At 37.3% G+C, this 20,544-nt stretch overlaps 1 protein-coding gene across 3 annotated transcripts in view; it reads right to left on the bottom strand.

The window, feature by feature from the left end:
• The window catches only part of LOC115336417 (histone-arginine methyltransferase CARM1-like), a 75,011-nt gene that overhangs the window by 16,720 nt on the left and 37,747 nt on the right, over window positions 1-20,544 (bottom strand). For all 3 annotated transcript variants that reach the window (XM_030003262.1, XM_030003264.1, XM_030003265.2), the window contains exons 3-6: window positions 19,463-19,569; window positions 19,154-19,258; window positions 11,597-11,707; window positions 1,439-1,616 (exon numbers count right to left, since the gene is read on the bottom strand). In XM_030003262.1, the coding sequence (XP_029859122.1) occupies window positions 1,439-1,616; window positions 11,597-11,707; window positions 19,154-19,258; window positions 19,463-19,569 (501 nt within the window). The remainder of the gene's footprint in view (window positions 1-1,438; window positions 1,617-11,596; window positions 11,708-19,153; window positions 19,259-19,462; window positions 19,570-20,544) is intronic.

Below are 20,544 nucleotides of genomic sequence, written 5' to 3'. Positions count from 1 at the left end.
TCAGACTGCCTAGGAGCTTAAATGAAAGCCCTTGTATTCTATTGTGCATGTGTCAATGGAAGCAGGAAAGAAAGCCTGGTCATTTTAAACTACCCTTGAGCATACTCCTTCATCCTTTTTTAATCTGGTATAAACCACAATGCATATTTTAAGTGGAGGACAGGAAAAGGAGGGAAGAAAAAAAAAAGGAAACAGCTTTCCTTTTGTAAGTACATCATGTAGGAAGAGTCCACAGGAATTCAAATAAAGAACACCCCACACTCACAAAATAGACATGCTTTTTAAAACTGGCTTCAGGGAGAATATTAACAAGTTTGCAGAGAATTTGTGACAGAAAGTTGCCAGACCTAACTGGTACTAAATATAAGCAACTTACTCAAAATGTCACAATTTCAGCTCACTTCTTAGACAATTAAGTTTTATAATCACCACAGAAGGTGATTCATCCCCACTGTACAAGTGAGCAATCAGAAAGTTCGGCACTTATCTTTAAATGCATTCACTCATTTAAAACTGAAAATAAGCTGCCTACTGATCAGTTTTCAGAAGCCCTCCTCTGAAACCAGGCTCTAAGGATCTAAACGGAAGACTTAAGATCAGTAGCTGACTTGAAAAATACTACCCAAATGCGCTTTGTAAGTTTGAAACAACTCAAAGTCATTAGCTTCCTGCACTGAAGCACAAATTCAGCCCAGGCTTCAGAAACTTCCATGTTGCAGTAATTTTACTTGAGAAAGGTCTCTTTTAAAAAGAGACTTTATAGTTCATTTTCAGCAGTTCATGCAGAAAGGTTTATCATTCAGCAATTGGAGACTCAGATTTGCCTCTCAAAGAAGATTCCCATGAGGCCGTGGAACTTACAGATTCCCTTCAAAACTCCTCCAAAGAGGAGGGATAAAATACAGAGCATTGAACACTGTGAATCTCTCACATGTCACTCAAAAGGCAACATCCAAGTATTAAGTAAGGTATTTGGGAGAAGCCCAGTGAAAGGATGTCAAAACAATTTGAACTTCACAGTTTTCCCACAAAAAAAAGCTCATTCTATTTGACTGTTCTACTCTCACCTACATTCTCCTATCTGGCAGTTGAGGCTAGTGTGCCATCATTTATTGTAATATGTTGCAACAGAGTTGCAATCATAGTGTATACAGCAGCAGGTTAAGATTAAAACAAGCAGAACTCAGCAGTGCAACAGCATCATGCTCAAAAGCTACTTCCACTGTGAAACAGAAAGAAGTCACAGCATAGTGTAATAGCAATGGTGGTTGCATCATTATATTAATTCCCCTGGTCCCCCTAGATGGTGGTGGTAGAGCTACAACGAGGGTATAAAACCAGACAATCCTGGACTACCAATTCAAGCCTTTTTTTCATCTTTTCGAAGCTTTTTATCTTCCTTTCTCTATGCAGGGGGTAACTGTGGTGACACACTCACCATTTGACTTCAACCATTTTTTGGAATGGAGGTAACTTTCCAACATCCTTTCGTTGAACAGCATATAACCCATTGGTTCAGAAATTACCACATCAACATTCTCAGGCAGGGACATCTCCTCAATTTTTCCAGTCAGAACAGTGATCTTGTCAGAAAGGTTGTTGCTTCTCACTAACAGCTGGAGGAAAAACAAAAGCACACAGAAAGTGTTGACTCCTTCGATTAGCAGAATTTATATCAGAGATCTTTAATTAGCATTAAACCTCCTATAGTGTAAACCAACTACCTCAGTCTGTTAATCAACATAAAATAGAAAGGTCACATATTTTTTCCTTGCTACACCAAAATTTCTAAAGACTGGGGCTCACTGGAGCAAAGTCAAAGAAATGCATTGTGTGGAATCAGCAAGCAACCATGCAAGTACTGTTGTCCTGGAAGAAATAACTGTAATCAATATCTACAAGAAAAAAATATCTACCAGGAATAGTATTGGGTATTTTAATTCAATACAGAAGATTACAAAGAAAGGGGGTCTTCCTAATTCTCCAAATTTTTAAAAATACTGTTGTTGAGTGAGTTACGTAGTCATGAAAGGATGAAGAAACTCAAGAGCTGAAAAGTATGCAGTGAGTAATTTCTAAGTGTAAATGGATCATAGCACTATATTCACATAAACACATTCAAATGGGCCAGTACTTAGAGCCAGGATACTGGAGATTTATCCACTTCTGTGGGCATAGTGAACCTCACAGCAAAATGTTTAATGAACAGAAGAAATGGAGCTAAAATTTTTGTTCAATACAGCAAGTTATTAAGAAAAAGAACAACCTTTTCAAAGCCCCTATATATCTAGACATAGATGCATATCCTATTTAGCGGTACTGTACTTGGACATACGGGGAAGTATCTGAACTTCTTATGTTTAAATAATGAGTAGAATCTGGGTTCTTCTGGCACAAACTTATAAAGAAGCAATTATTTCACACTAATCCAAGGTGTCTCCTAGGAGATTCTAGAAAATGAAGCATCCTTTGCAACAGCACAGTAGGAGATTTATATTGATGTCCTGAGATACCAGGAAAAACAAGTATACACAATCCAGCAAATAACAAAAAACTCTCCCTCACAGATGTACTTGCACTGGTATAATGGTAGCATCAATAGAAGTGCATAATTACTTCAGCAAGCCTTTTCCAAAACAGACTGGGCCTTAGGGAACACTGATGAAACTTATGACTCATTTTACTATAGAAAGAGACTAATGTTATTAGCTAATTCACTGAAATGTGAATATGCTAAAGCAGTTAGTAAAAAACCCAACCCAGAACAACTTATAGAACAGACCACAATACTTCATAAAGTCCTAATAATTTTATGGTCCTGTATCAAATATTTGAATTATTTAGCTTCCTTCAAATGAAGTGAAATGCTAGCTATTAAATACCTTCTCAACACTGTCCAGTGGAATTATAGCACCTTCTTTGCTTATAGCTAACCTAATAAATATAACAACTGTGTGAAGGATTTGCATTAAAGCTTGAATGAGTGATACAATTAATGATTTTCAGTCATAACCTGCCAATATAAATTACATGCTAACAATAAAACTACTAAGCAAAACAAAAATCATTGTACACTAACATGCTATCAATTAGGTAAATAACATTGCTCTTTCTTTTACTGACAAGTGTTTGTACCCATTTCTAAGAACAGGTTGACAGATTTTGTTTTAAAAGTTCTTTAGACCAGAGACTACATGAGCAGACACATGATGTGATTTCATTTTGGAAATGAAATTACCATTTTGCTCACAGGTGAATTCTGATTCTAAAAATAATTAACTGCCAAATAACAGTTCAGCAGCAGCATGGATGTACAAAGGCAAGATGCTTAAATCATTTCAGACCCTCACAGACTGCGACAGATAACTCACCTAGTTGGCTAGAGGGCAGCAGAACATTACAATATCTCTCTCACATGCAGCAGAGATGCTTATGTTATGAAAAATTTTATTTTTACTGGAAATACGAGCATGGAGACAAATAGAAAAGGTTTTCCATTGCTATTCCTTATTATTATTACACAACTTAAAAAAAATCATCAATATTTATTTGCTTTCCTACACTTAGATACAGAAAAAAACCAAAGAAAATTCAAAGAAATACTGTCGGTACTTATCCTCTCCTTTAGAGTGTAGCTATGAATTGGGAAGCTAAAGTTCCCTGTGCTTTTGGCCTTCTAAAGCTTAATGCAGATAAAAAATAAAAATGGCATTTTAAAAAGGAACTTAGCTGATGTCAGGTTTTGGCCACAGAGTCTCAGGGAACAGAAACCTCTGCTTATTCACACAAGATTCTTCTCAATGTCCCACCAATACGCTCTAACAGTGGTTGGAAGAATCAAGGCAATTCTGCATCTGCCAAAATCTCAGTCTGTGTACCAGGATTGTCAGGAAGCCAATGAATGCCAGTTCAAGCAAGTATTTCTACATGTATATCTGAGACAGACTAGATTAAGACATTGATTTATTTCAGGGAGAAGATCACTTGTCTTATGGCAGCTATTTTTTTGGCAATTTTTACTACGGTTTAATTAATTGACAGTTCTTATCTAGCTGGATTGGTGGCAATGAAAAGCTAGTTTGGAAAGTTTTAAAAATTTAAGTTTTTTAAAATTATTTTTTAAACACAAAGATTATTTTTCTGAAACTGAAATGTACTGTGCATTGACGAACTGTGACTAGTGGCTCATTATCACAGGAACAGAAGTAAAAATCAATTAACTGATATTAAATTTTGGAGAGCTACAGTCTCCCACAAATTCCATGCATCTCTTTTGTACAAGAGGAAGATTCCACAGAAGTAACAGAAATAGTTTACAACATATACAGAACAAAAGTGTATTATATCAAATGCATGTAAAATACTGTTAACTTCTACTCCCAGGCAATATTAGTTCACAAGTGAGTTTTAAAAATAAATAAATAAATCACTTTGAGAAGGCTATAAGCTAACAGCTATAAACTAACTCTTTGTCCCAACTACCACCATCTTGTTTGAACTGACCCTATTTTTGACAGGATTATTAAGTTAATTCACCCTCTGCAACACCTTCATGAATTGTGTGTTTTATACAAAGAAAGTTATTTATGCCATCATCAATATGACTTTGCTGCTCCGGAAGAAATACTGGCCATGTCATTTAAAAAATATGCCTTACAGAACCTATTTCTTCATCTCTTACACTGAAATCCCCAACCCATATCTTCATCTTGTCAGCTTACTGTTTTTACTAATCTAAGTTGAAGCTTCTTTTTTAGATATTAGTGATTTTTGTGCCTTTTAAAAAAAAAATCTTACTGGCAAATGAAGAACAAGCAGCTAAGGGTGATGAGAGTAGAGCTTTTTGACTCAATGCCTTTGAGAATCAATAGCAAATCTGTGGCAAAAGGAGAGGAGGTATATCTGAGTGGGTGTGTTGACAATGTTCTCACCTCGTACACAGTATTTCATAAATTCCTGTAATCACCAAGTTATGGTCAGCACAGTGTGTCTGTAGGACTGAAGTGGTTTCAATATTTCATAGCTTTAGAAGAAAAAAAAAATCCAGGGGAAAAAAATTCCACCCAGTATCTTATTTTGTCAGTGACTGAAAGGAATGTGTTGTTTTCAACAGCTGCGCTCTCTCTCGTGATTCTCCTGGATTTCAGAAGACTTTGAAAGCAGGGCAAGATTACAGTGATGGAGGATTAAATTGATACCTTAAACTAAAATACAAACAGTTAAATTTGTACCTGGTCTATGCGCTCACTTCAAATGAGCTGCATCAGTCTGCCACCAAATGTGGCCATGTTGTTGTTCTGGCTATTTTTTCCTTTACCTTTTTTCATGCAGCATTCATTAAAATTAAATGCTCAAAAGTCTGTGGTAAAATAGTAAGGGTTTGTTTGACAAAAAAACCAGATCAAAACTGATGTCTCTAATACATACAGGTAAGAAGAAACTTCTTAACATACATCTCTCCTCATGAAAGGTCCAGTTTTATATCCAGAGACAGCAGATCTCTCACCCCATGAAAGAGAGACACAAAAACAGGCCCAACTGTTCCATAAGCCTGATAATCGATGTCATGGATCATATAAAGCTATGAATAATTCAAGCCTTTTCCATATGACTTCCCCCAGAAATATCATGAAACACTATTTACATTTTGACACCAGGATCCATCTCTAATGAAAGTCAAGAGTCTGTTTTCTCTGGAAACCAAACGAAACTCTACAAAATTCCTCATGGAACAAAAAAACCCTCTGAAAACAAAAAAAATTTACTCACCAAGTACTTCCAAAGTTGGCAAACAGATCAAAGTATTTCACATAGATTTAAAAGATAATCTGTGCAAGCAGTGCTATATGAACCCTGCCAAAACAGTAAACAGCATGACAGCATCCTTAATACTGAAATACAAATAGTCCAATGGCTTTCTATCTAATTGTGCAACTACATACTTTTTAGAGATACTTAAGAACTATGTGTTTGAAAGTTCTGCTGTAATTAAACTAACTTATTAACATACTAAATGCTGGGGGATACAGAGAAAAGAGAATAATTTCTTCCCAGTAAACAGAAGTCTTGGAGGACTCAGGTAGGGGAAAACATATATATTTGTTAACAACATGCCTTTGTGCAACACTTCAAAAAACCCAAACAGAAATACAAAGTTAATTTGACACACACATTCTCTGTGATTTTTCAAAAGTAAACATCAAGACTCACAGATGGCCCTTCCAAGCCGCTGAGCAAAAACGTGTCTGAGCGTTTAATTGGCTGTAATCATCAATTGTCATAGAGAAGAGTACAGTTATACAGCTGCAAAAGACAGTCAAATTAGTAGAGTCAGTCTATCAGGAAGCTTTATACAAGTCCACCTGCTCAGATTTTACACCTCAGCAGCAGCTGCATTTATCCAAGATTGTAAGTAACTTTTCCTCATTCTTCTGCTTTGGTGTAGGGTCCCTTCCATGGGAGACAGTCCTTCTCAAACTGCTCCAGCGTGGGTCCTTTCTGCGGGCTACAGTCCTTCAGTCAGAGACTGCTCCAGCGTGGGCTTTCACATAGAGTCACAGCCATCTTGGGGGGCATCCCCCTGCTCCGGCATGGGGTCCTCCCCAGGCTGCAGGTGGGCATCTGCTCCCCTCCACGGGCTGGGGAGGGACAGCCTGCCACCTCACCACAGGCTGCAGGGGCATCCCCTCCTCCCCTGTTCCTCCTCTCCCTCCTTCTTCACTGATCTCGGTATCTGCAGAGGGGTTCCTCTCACATTCCAATCCCCCTCCTCCGCTGCAGGTTCCCCTTCTTAAATCTGTTCTCCCAGAGGCACTGCCACCGTTGCTGATGGTCTCAGCCTTGGCCAGAGGCAGGTCCAACTTGGAGCTGGGAAACTTCTAGCAGCTTCTTACAGGAGCCACCCCTGCAGCCCCCTCCCCTGCTACCAAAACCCCACCACACAAACCCAAAACACTGACCTTGCCTAACAGGAGCTCTCAGGCATAATTACACTTACATCAGAACTTAAAATATATGGCAACATACTGCAAATGTTTTATTTTCATTTTTTTCATAGAAGCAAAGTATGGTTTGGGTTGGAAGGGACCTGTAAAGGTCATCTGGTCCAACCCCACCATGCAACGATCAAGGACATCTTCAACTAGATCAGGTTGCTCAGAGCCCCATCCAACCTGACCTCGAATGTTTCCAAGGATGGGGCATCTACAACTTCCCTGGACAACCTGGACTACCCTCATTGTAAAAAATTCTTCCTTATATCTAGTCTGAATCTACCCTCCTTTAGTTTTTAGTGTGCATTATCACCATACCATATAAAGCCTACCACACACAGCATCTGACATACCAGATGAGACAACAGACAATTTACCACATAATTAAATACAGTTAAAGTATTTTAATCTAAATAACAGGAAACACAAACAGATGCAGGTTATTTGTTTACTGTGCAGAAGATAGTAAGGTGCACATAAGTATCATCTAAACACTACATAGCAAGTAACTGCAAACATGACGGTGCTTGAGACAGAATCTTTGCAAGACTGCCCCCAGTGCACATCAAATGCTTTTCTAAATTCCTGTATGTGTCTTGCAGGCAAACCGAGTCCACCCACACATGAGCACCCTCCTAGGAGTCGTAACACAATCCACTCAAGGTTAATTGTCTTTCATTAAATTAATTCCCTCATGTTTGGCTATTGCAACAGATTAAATAGCAGTCTTACATTTAACAACTCACTATTCATGTCTCATATCATGACAGACAGACAAGCATTTTACCAGAAGTAATTATTTTTACTTTCAATAATCCCATTACTAGCTGACCTCCACAATACAATCACATTTTCCTCATGCATAGTAGCTCTTTCCTTCTGTTTATCCAAGTGCTCTACTTATATGTTTTTCCCAGTCTGTTAACATTAATGTTTCCCCTTGGTCCTATATAAGCTGCTTAGAATCACATCTCCTGTTCAGACAAAACTACCAGCACCAGTCACTTTCAGCCTTATTTCTTCTGCTCCCCACCATTTTTTTTGGCAAAGGATTTACTGCAATAGTGAAATTAGCAGATTGAGATCGCACATCTCATGCACACACCATTGAAGAGCACTGGCTATCATTCACTCTACACAATTTCCTCCCTGTAACAAACTGGTTAACTATTTAAAATTTCTTTCTTTACCATGGACTGCACATGGCAGGAGCCAGCAGCCAGCAGTTGTATATCCAAAACATGGAGTCACAAAACAGAAGAAAAACTGGTGCAGAGTCACAATAAAGGTTCACAGGGTTTCTCTCTCCTCTGCTGAAGTTTTTGAAACAGGAAAAAAAGATGGCAGGTAAGCCTCGGATACACAAATGCCAGGCAGAAAACTATTGTCTGTGTTAGTAAAAAACGAATATCCAATAGGTAGACCAGACTGACATGAAAGTAAACAAAAGGTAACAATAATATTCATAATTCCTTTAAATGCTATTCTTTTCAGTGCAGGGAAACAGCAAAGTACTGGACGGGCGAATAAATATTACAGTCCTTAGACTGTAATAATGAGTTGGATTTTAAAATTATATAAATTACAAATTAATCTTCTATTGTCATTTTTAGTTTAAATGCAAATAGAACTTGCCTAATGTAAACCTGTATGAGCTTCACTGGAATTCTGTCAAACATATAGACAACCAGACAACCATAACAAAGAGGCTCAGGTCTGTCTAGCTCTTCTGAACAGCTTAATGAGGCCATGGAACAAAACAGAAATGCAAGCATATTGCAAACCAATGAAAAAGCCACCCAACTACTACACAGAACACAGTGACACAGACATGAGAGATTCTCCAGTGAAAATCTAAAATAAATGAATGACTAAGCAACAGCCAGTATGTTTCCTAATAAAGCAGTTGCTATGAATTTTCCCTCCAACACATTTTTCAGATATTCTACCATTGCACATCTGTACACAGTGCAGAATTTTCAACACTGTCAAAGTGACATGTGATTTCTGGTAACTGCACTGTAGTGCTAAATTTTTAATACCATTCTTTAAAAATAAACCTCCAACCATAGAGAGAAATTTACTGTAAACCCAACAAATCTCTCAGTAAAAAGTATTACAGCATTAGTTTGCATTGTTCAAATATAACTTCCCTTCAGTCAGTAGTTCATTGTATTGGTTTTAAGTGTTTTGTATTAAAATAGAAAAAAATTTAAAAAAGGAACAAGCCTTGTTAATCTCACATTCAACATTATTATACATATCTGAAACAGATGAAAAATACAATAAATCCATACAGAAATGAGAGAAGAAATGGATGGAAAGTAATGCTCTTCTCATAATCCAAATACTTGACAAACCATACTAATGAAATCCCACTGTGGAATATTAAGAGATGACAAATAGTATACCTAAGGCTAAGCATCTTTATGCTGAATAAACTTAAAATTCTTTAAACATTATTTGTTAACAGATCAGCTGATCTGCAATACATTTCATGAGTGAACAAGTTTTCACAATAAATTATGACTATAGAAGTCCATTACATTTCTTATGAAAACTGAGTCCTGTTTGGGGAAGCAGAAGGAGGAGAAAATGACCAAAAACCTATGAATTACCAAACTGAGACTCTGACATTTTAGCCAGTATTTACAGCTGCTTAAGGTTCTTTACTTCTCTTTATCAATAAAAGGTTCTTTACTCCTCTTTATCAATCATAGTTTTAAGCAGTTTAGCAGTTCATCCACCCCAGGAGAAAAGCGATTTAATTTCTAAAACCAATGGATTAATGCTATTTCTCTATCAATAAGTTGCCAGATATATTACTCACATTTATATTGCATCAAAAAATACACAATATTTGATACACAACAGATGCAGCACGTGCCGTTTCACAACTAGTCATTTTGCTTATTTCTGGCTGGAGTGAAGTTCAAACCTGTGACCAAAAAGGCGTACATTATACTCACTACTACACATTATACTACTACTAGGAAAAGCAAGTTGTCTTTTGTTCTTTTTATTATGCTTTCATAAATAAAACTTCTGTCTATCATGAAACAAAGACATTGCACAAAATAGTATGTTTACAAAATCCTATGTGAAATAAAAACCACCCTCCGCTCTGAGAGATACCTTCCATATATTAACATTTTTATGGTTCTGATAGATCTGACAAAATGACAGATATCAGAAAAAAAAATCCCTTTAATTACAAAGAATCTTTCTAATTATTCAAATTTTAATAAGAAAATAGAAATGTGCTTTCAGTACATATATGCCAAATTAGGCTAGTACATCCTCTCCAGTTCCAAAAGTAACACACCCATAATAAGAAAATATTTGTCAATAGCAACACAAATAAGGCAGAAGTAGAAAATGATTGTATGAAACAACACTATTCCTCAATACATAAGTTAATGCAAAATGTACATGGGGAGATTCTGGAATCCTGTATTTAAACTGGAATGAAAAATACAAGTAATTTCTACATTAATAACTACTTTTATCTGGAGAGAAATAAAAATGTCTAATATCCACATTTTCTTCTTTAAGACCAGATTATCTCGATTTCCAATAACAATGCATTTCCTTCACAGTGTTACAGTTGACAATTGGTGTTCGCCAGCCTTCACCAAGAGCAAGGCTGGACTGCTGTATCAGGACATACAGGAGAAACTTTCACTGAACCACTGCATACTCATTGTGTGAACTTAGAGGTACTATGGACTCCTAAAGTTGCTTATGAACATTTGTATTGCAGATTAGTAAAGCAAAAAGAAAAATTAACATCTAGATATTGCAAAGTTTTTCTAGGTATGGGATGAAAAACCCTCCACCACTTTTCACCCTCTTCCACATTAAAACTATTTTTAAAACTCAGCTAGAGGTGATCAGTGTTGACAAAATTTATGACAATAATGCTCACACTTTTCCGCACACATTCTGATGTTCACCTAAATAAGCAGAGACTGTGAGAAAAAAACCATGGAGATTTTTGCTGTTGCTGGCATTTAGGTTTAGCACTTTTTAGGAAGTGAACTTCTAAGCCATTTACTTACCAATACCACTCTGAGTGTTTAAATATTTTTAATCGTATGAAAACGCTTAGTAAAAACAATGCCTGAAAAATATGTTTTAAAACCAAGTGCATTCTTCGGACATGCCCTTTTTGAACCCTAAGAACACAGTTTCATAAGAAGGTTGAAAGACCTAACTGATCACACTCAGGAAACTAACTCAACTGTCTGATCACCCAGATGTCCAAGAGTCTTAGAAAAAAAAAAATACTCAAATGTTTTTGCACAGAACCCATGAAAACACCACCTGCTTTAATTTTTCCCTTCTGAATGTAAAAAGTTCAATCACAGTTAATGACTGTTCACCACTTTTCACAGAAACAACAATCATATGGTTTATTTATTTGACACATTAGAACACCTTCAAAAATTACCTTCCAAAAAGTGTTGCCCATTACAGACCTGACTTCTTAGAAAAATCACACTGAAACCTTCAACATTAGCCTTTTTGAGGCACAGTTCTAGATCTCTTAACATTTTCACTCTATACCATTCTAACACTTGGATCAGGTGAAAAACACTTACCTCCGCATATTCTGCCATTGAACTGGCTTCAACTGCATAAACTCTTCTAGCTCCGGCCTGCGCTGCAAAAAATGAAAGGATTCCTGATCCACAGCCAACATCTAGGACCACCTTGAAAGAAAGAGGCAGACCAAAAGAAACAAAATAATCAAAAAGTCACTTCCTGACACCTCTTTTAAGTAACTAAATTTTCATAGCTCTACCCTGCATTTAGTAAGCCTGGCATTATACAAACATATTACTAATTTCACTTGAAAAAAGTGAAAAACTTGTTAATGAAGAGTTTTAATGCCCCTATTCTTTATTTTAGCAGCAGCAGTATATTTTTAGTCTAAGTCTGTGGATTCTTTTCATGTGTGAATACAGGGTTACGGTTTGAAGGAAATAGATTTTTGTAACAAAGTTTCTTTAGGAGAAAAATTTGAAAAACAAGTGTCGTCTGAATACAGTGGGGAGGGACACAAGACATGACAATGGTAATTCCTTGAAGGACTACAGAATTGTGTCTTTCTGAATGAAAAATCACTCTGATGTATCAGAAGTATCTTGGATAAAACCAGACTCTGTATCTTTGTTCAAATATTGGTTCTGCTTGCTGATGTTAGTATTAGACCTTTAATTGCACTGCTTGATGTGGTGACTCTCAAAGGCCCTCAGTTAAACATAAATCCCAAAGCCTCATTTTCTCCATCAGTCAGGTGGCTCACTTGTTGCAAGCCAACATGGTGACTGAAATGTTTCAAAGGATCAAAATTTTTGTTTCAATGTATAGTGTAATGCGAAGCCAGAGACTGCTGCAATGGTCCAGACAAGCCTCTCGTTCCTAGCTTTGTTCTGTTGTCCAGGTCACTCAACACTGCTGCAGAGGCATAAGCACCCAGAAAGAAAGGCTAACTGCCAGAGAAGTGGTTAAGATGATGTGACTGATGTGATCTTTGATGCAAAGCCCACTTTTATACTCCTCAACAGTATTAGGCTAATACCAGTACCTTGCTTCCCCCAAATTTTAATACAAGGTTTGAGAAAAATCTCACAGAACAGCTCACCATTCAGATTCCTCCTATGGGTTTGTGCTTGACTGAAAACAAGGAGCTACAGTTTTCCTGTCCCTGTGGCTAAAATTCTCATTTAGATTTTGATGCAAGATATGAAATTTGCAAGCCTGTTAGGTGATTTAAGACACCTGGAAATGGAACCTCCTAAGATTTCAAAGCACTTCAACCATGAAACTTAGATACAGCCATGACCCAATCTCAAGACTCAAGAGCGGAGACACTTAAATATAATACAGATTCAGAGTAATACTGCAGCTTAGTATACCAGCTATCCCTGTTCTTTATTGCTTCTCTGCCCCAACTTCCTATATGATGCACATTGCTTACCATTACCAGCCTTTAAAAACACAAAGAAAAGATTTTGTGTATTCAAACAGAATAATTTTGACAGAAAAATAATCTCTTAGAATGAAGGGCACATTCCATTCCCCAAAAGTTACTCTACATGACATTTAGGTTATGTATTAAAGAATGCAGTCTAACACACATGGCCTGAATTTGTTGCAGATAATATGAATCTGTGTTACATAAGTACTCCACTGCAAAATAAATTAACATTGCTTCTGATATTGCACATAATCTCAAGTTTGGCATAGAAGCCAGAACCTTGCCTTTAATAATTTCCTTTCCTGGTGGAAGATTTTATTAAGCTCATTTTTTTATATCACAGATGACAGGCTGTTACAGATCCAGTTTTGTTTCCATGCTTTGGCAGGTGTTTACAATATGCTCCTATGCCCAGAAGAACCAGCTCTTCGGAACAGCAAGTGACAGTAAGTATCAGTATAAGTAGGAGGGAGACGACAACAAATCAAGCCCAATTTCATTGAACCATAGGTCTGACAGAAAGTTTGGTAGGCTATTTATCAATACCCAATGGGAATCACAAATACAATAATACTTTCTCTCTCTGCATATGTTGAAAGCATAAGGAAGAGTCAACTGCTCAAGTTCAATGTGAAAAATCCAATGGAGAAGTATGGCTTTTTCTACCAGACCTAATTCTGATGCCATTTCTTACACTACACCTATGTCTACATCAGCAGGTGGTATGGCTGTATGGGAACAATTTTTCCTGGATGATTCACTAAGACTAACTCTAGTCTGATTTTTTTGCTAGCTTAGTCCAGTTTAGTTTCATTCAAAACTAATACAGCTTGCTTACTCTGAGACCACTCCACAATGTGAACTGAAGCACCCTGAGTGGCCATGGTAGAAATTCATTTCAGAAGCTCACTCCTGACCCACATTAAAACTCTAATGAAGACACAAATGAGCACAGCAAACTGAAGCAGCTGACACAGAGGTAGCATTTGTCCAGTAATTAGTGAAGCAAGGGGAAAAGGGGCTGAGAAATCGTGTGTGACAGTCTGGGAATTGCTGGAGGCTGTACAACCAGGCACAGGCACACCCTGTAAGACTTGCTAGATCAACAGCCCTTGGCACACCAGAGACTTTGATCCAGTACAGAACTTGTAAGGGAGGATGTTGCTGTGTTGGTGCTGGGCTGCATGGAATGGCTGATGGTTGGGGTGCAGCCAGCAGAGGTCAGAGAGAGGCCATTTTTAAGACGACATTTGGGGAACTGTCCAGTTTTGATCTCAGCACAAGACAGACACTGACATACTGCAGCAAGTCCCACGGAGGTTCACCAAGATAATTAGAGAGCTGGAGGACATGAGTGGCTTGACAGAAATTGGTTTGTCTAGTTTTAACAAGAGGAGGCAGGCTAACAGGAGAGCTTACTGCTGTCTTCATCTGCCTAATGGGAGTTCAGTGAAAACTGAAATAGACTTTTCTTGAAGAAGACACACAGTGATAAGACAAAAGGCAACAGACACAAGTCATTGCACAATAAATTCTGACAAATATAGTAAAACTTTTTCACTGTGAGGGTTGTCAGACACTGGAACCGGCTGCCTACAGAGTCTGTAGCATCTCCATCCTTGGATCCAGTCAAAATGTAACTGGACAGGCCTTAAGCAACCTGGTCTAGTTGGCCCTGCTTTCAGTATAGGTTTGGACTAGAGATGTACAGAGGTTCTTTCTGACCTAAATTACTTTAATCCAACGAACTTGCAATAGCACACCTTGCTGTTATTGCTGGTATCTCCTACAGAAAACTTTGCTCCCTCTAGATAGGAAAAGCATCCTAACAGAGCTGTAAGAGCAGTAATTAAGAAAAAGTGCTGTGAAATAACAATACATGGTACTAGCATGCTTCTTCCTGAAAAGTAGAATTTTAAAATAGATAGTAGACAGTTGGGTGATGATGATGTCATGCATATTGAGAGGAAAGGTAGTAGATTGTGTGTGTTTCAGTATTTGTTTTGAAATATAAATGCAGCTACTTCAGCAATTATCAGAAATCAGTCAGGAATAACCTATACCCTACCCTCCTGACCACAGTTCAGTACTGCTCTTGCTTTCACCTACACAGATGAATAGCTTTCCTAATGTGAATTTAATGGGACTTACTCATATGTGTCAGCTTGTATGCTCACAATTAGAGTCCTGAAAAGCACTTTTGAATAAAAGGGGTGGGGGGCAGAGGTCAAACAAAGAAAAGCAACAACTGGATGAACACATAAAACTAAAAGCAAAAATGTCCTATATCTACAATGACATTTATCATTCAAAATTACTATTTATCAGCAAGATTATATACAGAAAATATTCTTTTTTTTTTTTAGCATGTGCCTTTGACTGCACAATGTGAATGGCTAATTTGTGTGATCCTTCATCCAAGAGCACTGGAGACACTAATTCTAGTTGCTTTGCTTTTAAGTGAACTATGCATAAATAGACTACAAGTGAAAAAACTCAAAAGGCTCATAACCTGAGACTTAATTTCAAAAGAAGTAGAAAAGTGTCAGCCTTTACTCAGTTTGAAACAGCATTATACACCGCTACCACAAAATTTAGCTGAGCCCTTTTTTTAGTAAAACACTTTGAACTCACCCTTTTGGCTCTATAACAATTCAAAATCTAAGATAAAATTTTAGTTAAAAAACAGCGAAAGCTCTAAGGTGACTGTTTCTAAGAGGAGATATAAAGGAGTATATGCCAGTAAGAATTACTGTATTAATGTGAAGAATGCAGACTCAGATTCATTACATTCTGAATGAGTTCTCCATATTCTTTTAAGCTTCAAAAGACATAAATGCTCAATCCAAACACTACTCCCAGTTTGTTCTAAAGTACTTTACCTCTGACAGACAGTGTTTGAATTTATCACCAAGAACCCTCTCAAGGGGTCCAGAATTAATTTTGTCCAGCACAACTCAGATAACCTGTTGCACTTTCTCATACAGATATTTTTTTCAAAAACAAACAAAGCCCAGAGTAAGGTAAAAAAAAAAACCCGTACTTTATCAGCAGATATCCCTTCACTATAGGCGAAAATGTTTGTATAATAGATTATTACAGAATTTAGAGAAGGAGGCAGCAAAGGTAAAGAAATATATTGGGGGGATGCAGAGCAGGTGGGAAACAATAAGATAAATAGTAATTGAATAAAACTTTTTCCAATAATGGAAGTATTAAAATAATTATGTCCTTTTTGCCTTTATCTCCTCACTGCCATCATTAAATGTTTCTGCCTGCCTTATAGTTTCTGGATGTAGGATGAATATAGTTGCCATATTTGCAACAGATCAAGTCTCAGCACAATAGGTTTCTCAGGTTCTGATGAGAAAGCATTTTGCCACAATTGTAGGTAGTTCAATTTTTTCAGCTACATTTATTCTGAAAATTGCCATTTCTCAGCAGGATCAGGAAAAAGAAAGATCATTTTCTAGGTGGGTGGTCAACAACACCCAGCCTGTAATTGTCTTAGTATTAGGTATGTTGAAGAGAAGTGAAGGTACTTCCAACAGTTGGGAAAATAAATAAACCAAGAGTAAAAGCAAGCAAGCTATACTACTGCACAGCAGCTGAGATAAATCTGCATTTTGCATTATAACACAGGAGCATCCTATTTGGCATGAAGCCAATGGCAAATAAAATCCTCTCTCTGCTGTTTCTTTCACCATATATTCAAGTTACATATTCCAGTACAAAATTTAATCCATTAAAGATACAGTAGGTCCACTTACCCAGCTGGTATCATCCAATACCACATGCTTTGGGGTTTGATTCTGATGCCTATAGCAAACTAGAGCAGCCCTGTGCACACCACTAGTTTACTAACCTTATTGAATTAAAGAGGAGAGGAGGATTGTCTCAGGCCTGAAAGAAAGTACAGAGACTGAAACCTGTTTCAGTTCTACAAAGGTTTGTTTCATTTCTATGACAGTAAATGGTTAACTGTAGTTTTTAAGGAAGCACAGTTTACCTAAGTTTACCTAAGCAAAGAAAAATTAATCAGCTGCATTTGAATTGATTACTAAACTTAATTAATAGTTAAAACATAATGATCTTAATTCAGATAAATTTCACACAACTCTCCTCATTTTGGCTATAAATGTGCTACACATTTAAAGGGAAATGTTTTGTTCTGTGTTTGCTTATATGTTATTAAAGACTCTTCTCTGTGATATAGTAAAGCCATTGTGCTGGTATAAGCTGAAGTCACAGGCTACTTAGAAAGTGCACACAGAAAAACAAGAAAGGAAGAGGGAGAAGAGGAGAGAAGACAAAAATGACAACAAGGTAAAAAAAAAATAATTGCAGCTTAATTTTCTCCACAATTTTTGTTTGCAGTCTGCTTCCCAAACAGCATAAACAGAGATCACATGGTCTCAGCCACCATTCTGAGACCTAGAAAACATTCCTGCTAGGCTGCTGCTTACAAACTGGCTATTTGCTTACAGAAGGTCACATTCAGTCTAACAGTTTTTGCTGGGTTTTGTTATTTTAAGAGAGGTGAGCAGTGTCATAGCAAGATATGCAAATGACACAACATCTGGTGATTAAACAGCAGAGAGAGCTAGTGAAGGTAGGCCACTGGACAATGCACAGATAAATTAAATTCAGTGCTGATTAATACAACTTTGTGAAAAATATGAATTGTTCATGTACCATCCAAGTTCTAAATAAATCATCATCATCAACAACAACATAGAGCCCAGGCACCATTATGAATTGTTTGGTGAAGATCAATGTTCAATGGACAGATGCAGTCCCAGGAAAAAAAGTCAAGATTTACAAGAAGTATAATAAAAAAATAACTAGGAAGTTAGAATTCTGTAATATAAATCAATTGTATGGCATTGTCTACACTACCATGGGTAACTCCTGCCAATCTTTATCAAAACAGTTGCTGCAGAATTAATGGTGGCACTGAGAAAGAGGCCAAGAATGGTAACAAGACACGTGCAATTTCTTCATGTAGAAAAGGACAGAGAGGACTGAGAACACTGACCTCAGAAGCAAGACTACATAAGAAGAGACAACAAAAATTGACACAATGGAAGAACGATATGAAGAAAATTAGAACTTCAATACTCCTTTGCCTCCCAGTATAAGAGCAAATGACAGAATTAGAAAGCTGATAAATTAAAAATCTTACTAAAGGAAATACTTTTCCACATAACATGTGATTATATCACAGAATTTGTTGCTGTATTAAGGGTGGAATCAGAGAAGAGTGTGCATGGGGACTGGTCCTGGAGAGGGTCAGAAAGTCTTTAGTTAGTGCAACTAATTGCAATAGGGAAAAAAAAGTAAAAAAACATTGTAAAATATACTAGTCCTATGCTTTGCATTTCAAGGAGACTAAAAAAATGAAATTAGGAAGCGACTTAATCTGTGGCTGGGAGGCAGATTATCCTAAATCTCCCCAGTGTAAGTCTTCTTTTGTCTTTTGCCGAAGTACCTGGTTTGAACAATGTGAGGGGCAGAGGACTAGATGAAGAAGTAATAAATATCATTATATTCATTACAGTAGTCTTCGAGATCTATACACATATTTTAGAGATGAGTTTGGCATCTGAAGTTGTAAGTTTCTGCATTGTTTCCAAACCTTTGCCTTGTCCAAATGGAGTCACAGCAACCACTTATGTGCTTGCTCGGGTTGTTGTAATGACTGTGGGGTGCAAAAACATTCAGCATAGATCTCCATGAAGGAGACAAACTAGAATACCTTTGCAGGTATTTGCAAGACACTATATGGCAACATAGCAAGTACACAGTCAATAGTTAACATAAGGAGACTTATATTGTATATGACCTCCAAGGTGCCAAATGGGAATGATAACAGCCCAAAATGTCAAGAAACACATACATGTAGGTCTCCAGATTGTCCACAGAAGACAATGCAGAGGAATTTGTAGCTCATGTTTGGATCCACATTTTGTACCTGAGGATGTACCATCACCATCATGCATCACGTGCTTGACAATAACATTAATAATATGAAGCACACATGAATTAGTATATTCATGCATGAAGTCCCAGGTGAAAAAAGGCTCCAGTCTGATCAGTGTTGTTCTACAGGGCAAGCAGAAGGTTAGAGCCTAAGCAGTATACTGGAACATTTAAGACATTTAACAGAACTTACCTTGTCTGTAAAATCTCTGTAGTTCTGTACAATAGCTCTGTAGTAAGTGGCTGTCCTCACAAAATCCTGCATCACATTCTGTTGTTGAGACAGGCAGCCATAAAACTAAAATGAAAGGAGGAGAGGAAAACCAGAAAAAAAGATAAAGTCCATCTTCTATCAGTCTTACCTTAAATAACTTGGTACTTAAATTACCAAGGTCCTGACCACCCTCTGAATAAACCTAAGCTATCTTTCTAACTGACCTGGTGACTAAGGTCAAGCAAACAGTAACCTAGATTTCAAAAACTGGTACTGAAGTTTCATTACCTGAAAATACTGAGTAGCAGATGCTTCATCTGTTTTCTGACTGAACACAGAGTTCTCCTCCTTTTGGCTACAGCATCTCTTCACTGCATTTGAAAATGTGTTGTATTCTGGAAAAGAAAAATAGAAATAACACAAACGTAGCAAAAACCACAAGGATGGTAAATTAAGTTAAGCAAGCAATGACAAGAAAAGAACACATTCCGTCACACTTGAAAGGAATGCTTCATTTGGCTTATGGTGTTCATAAATACACAGTAAACAATTTCAAATATCATTAAACAGGCAAGAGCTGTTGCAAAGATCTGGTGAGCATCAAAAGATTTTAAGAAGCACCTGGATGCGTGCAACAGTGTTGTCAAGGATTCTCAATTCAAATTAGCTAACTCCTGCAAACATCTGTGATTGTGAACTCTAACAGAGGAGTGGCTGAACATTAAGCCTCAACCTACTATTTCAGGTTAATCTACACTAACCCAAGCTCCACACAGAGAACTACCTGGGGTTATTGTGAAATGCACGGATTTGAGTGAGGAGGCTTACAAACTAGAATAAACCACTCAAATTTAATTGGCCTAAGAAAGCCAGGCTGAGGACCATGTATCTTCATTCAGAGGCAGTCTAGCTAAAAAACTCAAGAGTTACAGGCCTTTGGCTTCTGTGGACAAGATCAATTCTGACATTAGATAACTAACAGGAAAAAACACGTGGACCTAAAAAACAAATAACCAGCTCATGCAAGGGCTTTTGTCTCCCTCTTTTAAGATCAAACCAACCCCCCAAGCATAAAATAATTCCTTGATGTCCAAAAGAAAGGCACATGCCAGTAAGTGGAGAAAGTATCTAGAAAAAGCACTGTAAAGAAAAATTGTCAGGGGGGAAGCATAGATGACAACAATAAAATCAGGGATGGAAGCCTTTCATCTTCTGTTCATACAAAGACAAGAGAAGACAGAGAAATCAGACTACACCACATTCATAATTTGCTAAACCAGAGAGACAGGAAACTCCTACAACAGTTCACAGATTTTCAAATAAAAATAGCAATTGCCTGAAGCATGTAACTGTGCACTGGGAAGTACATG

The sequence above is a fragment of the Aquila chrysaetos genome, chromosome Z, assembly GCF_900496995.4.
Source record: "Aquila chrysaetos chrysaetos chromosome Z, bAquChr1.4, whole genome shotgun sequence".
Classification (NCBI taxonomy): domain Eukaryota; kingdom Metazoa; phylum Chordata; class Aves; order Accipitriformes; family Accipitridae; genus Aquila; species Aquila chrysaetos.
Note: the sequence above shows the minus strand (reverse complement) of the source record. Positions and strands in the feature narration are given on the sequence as shown.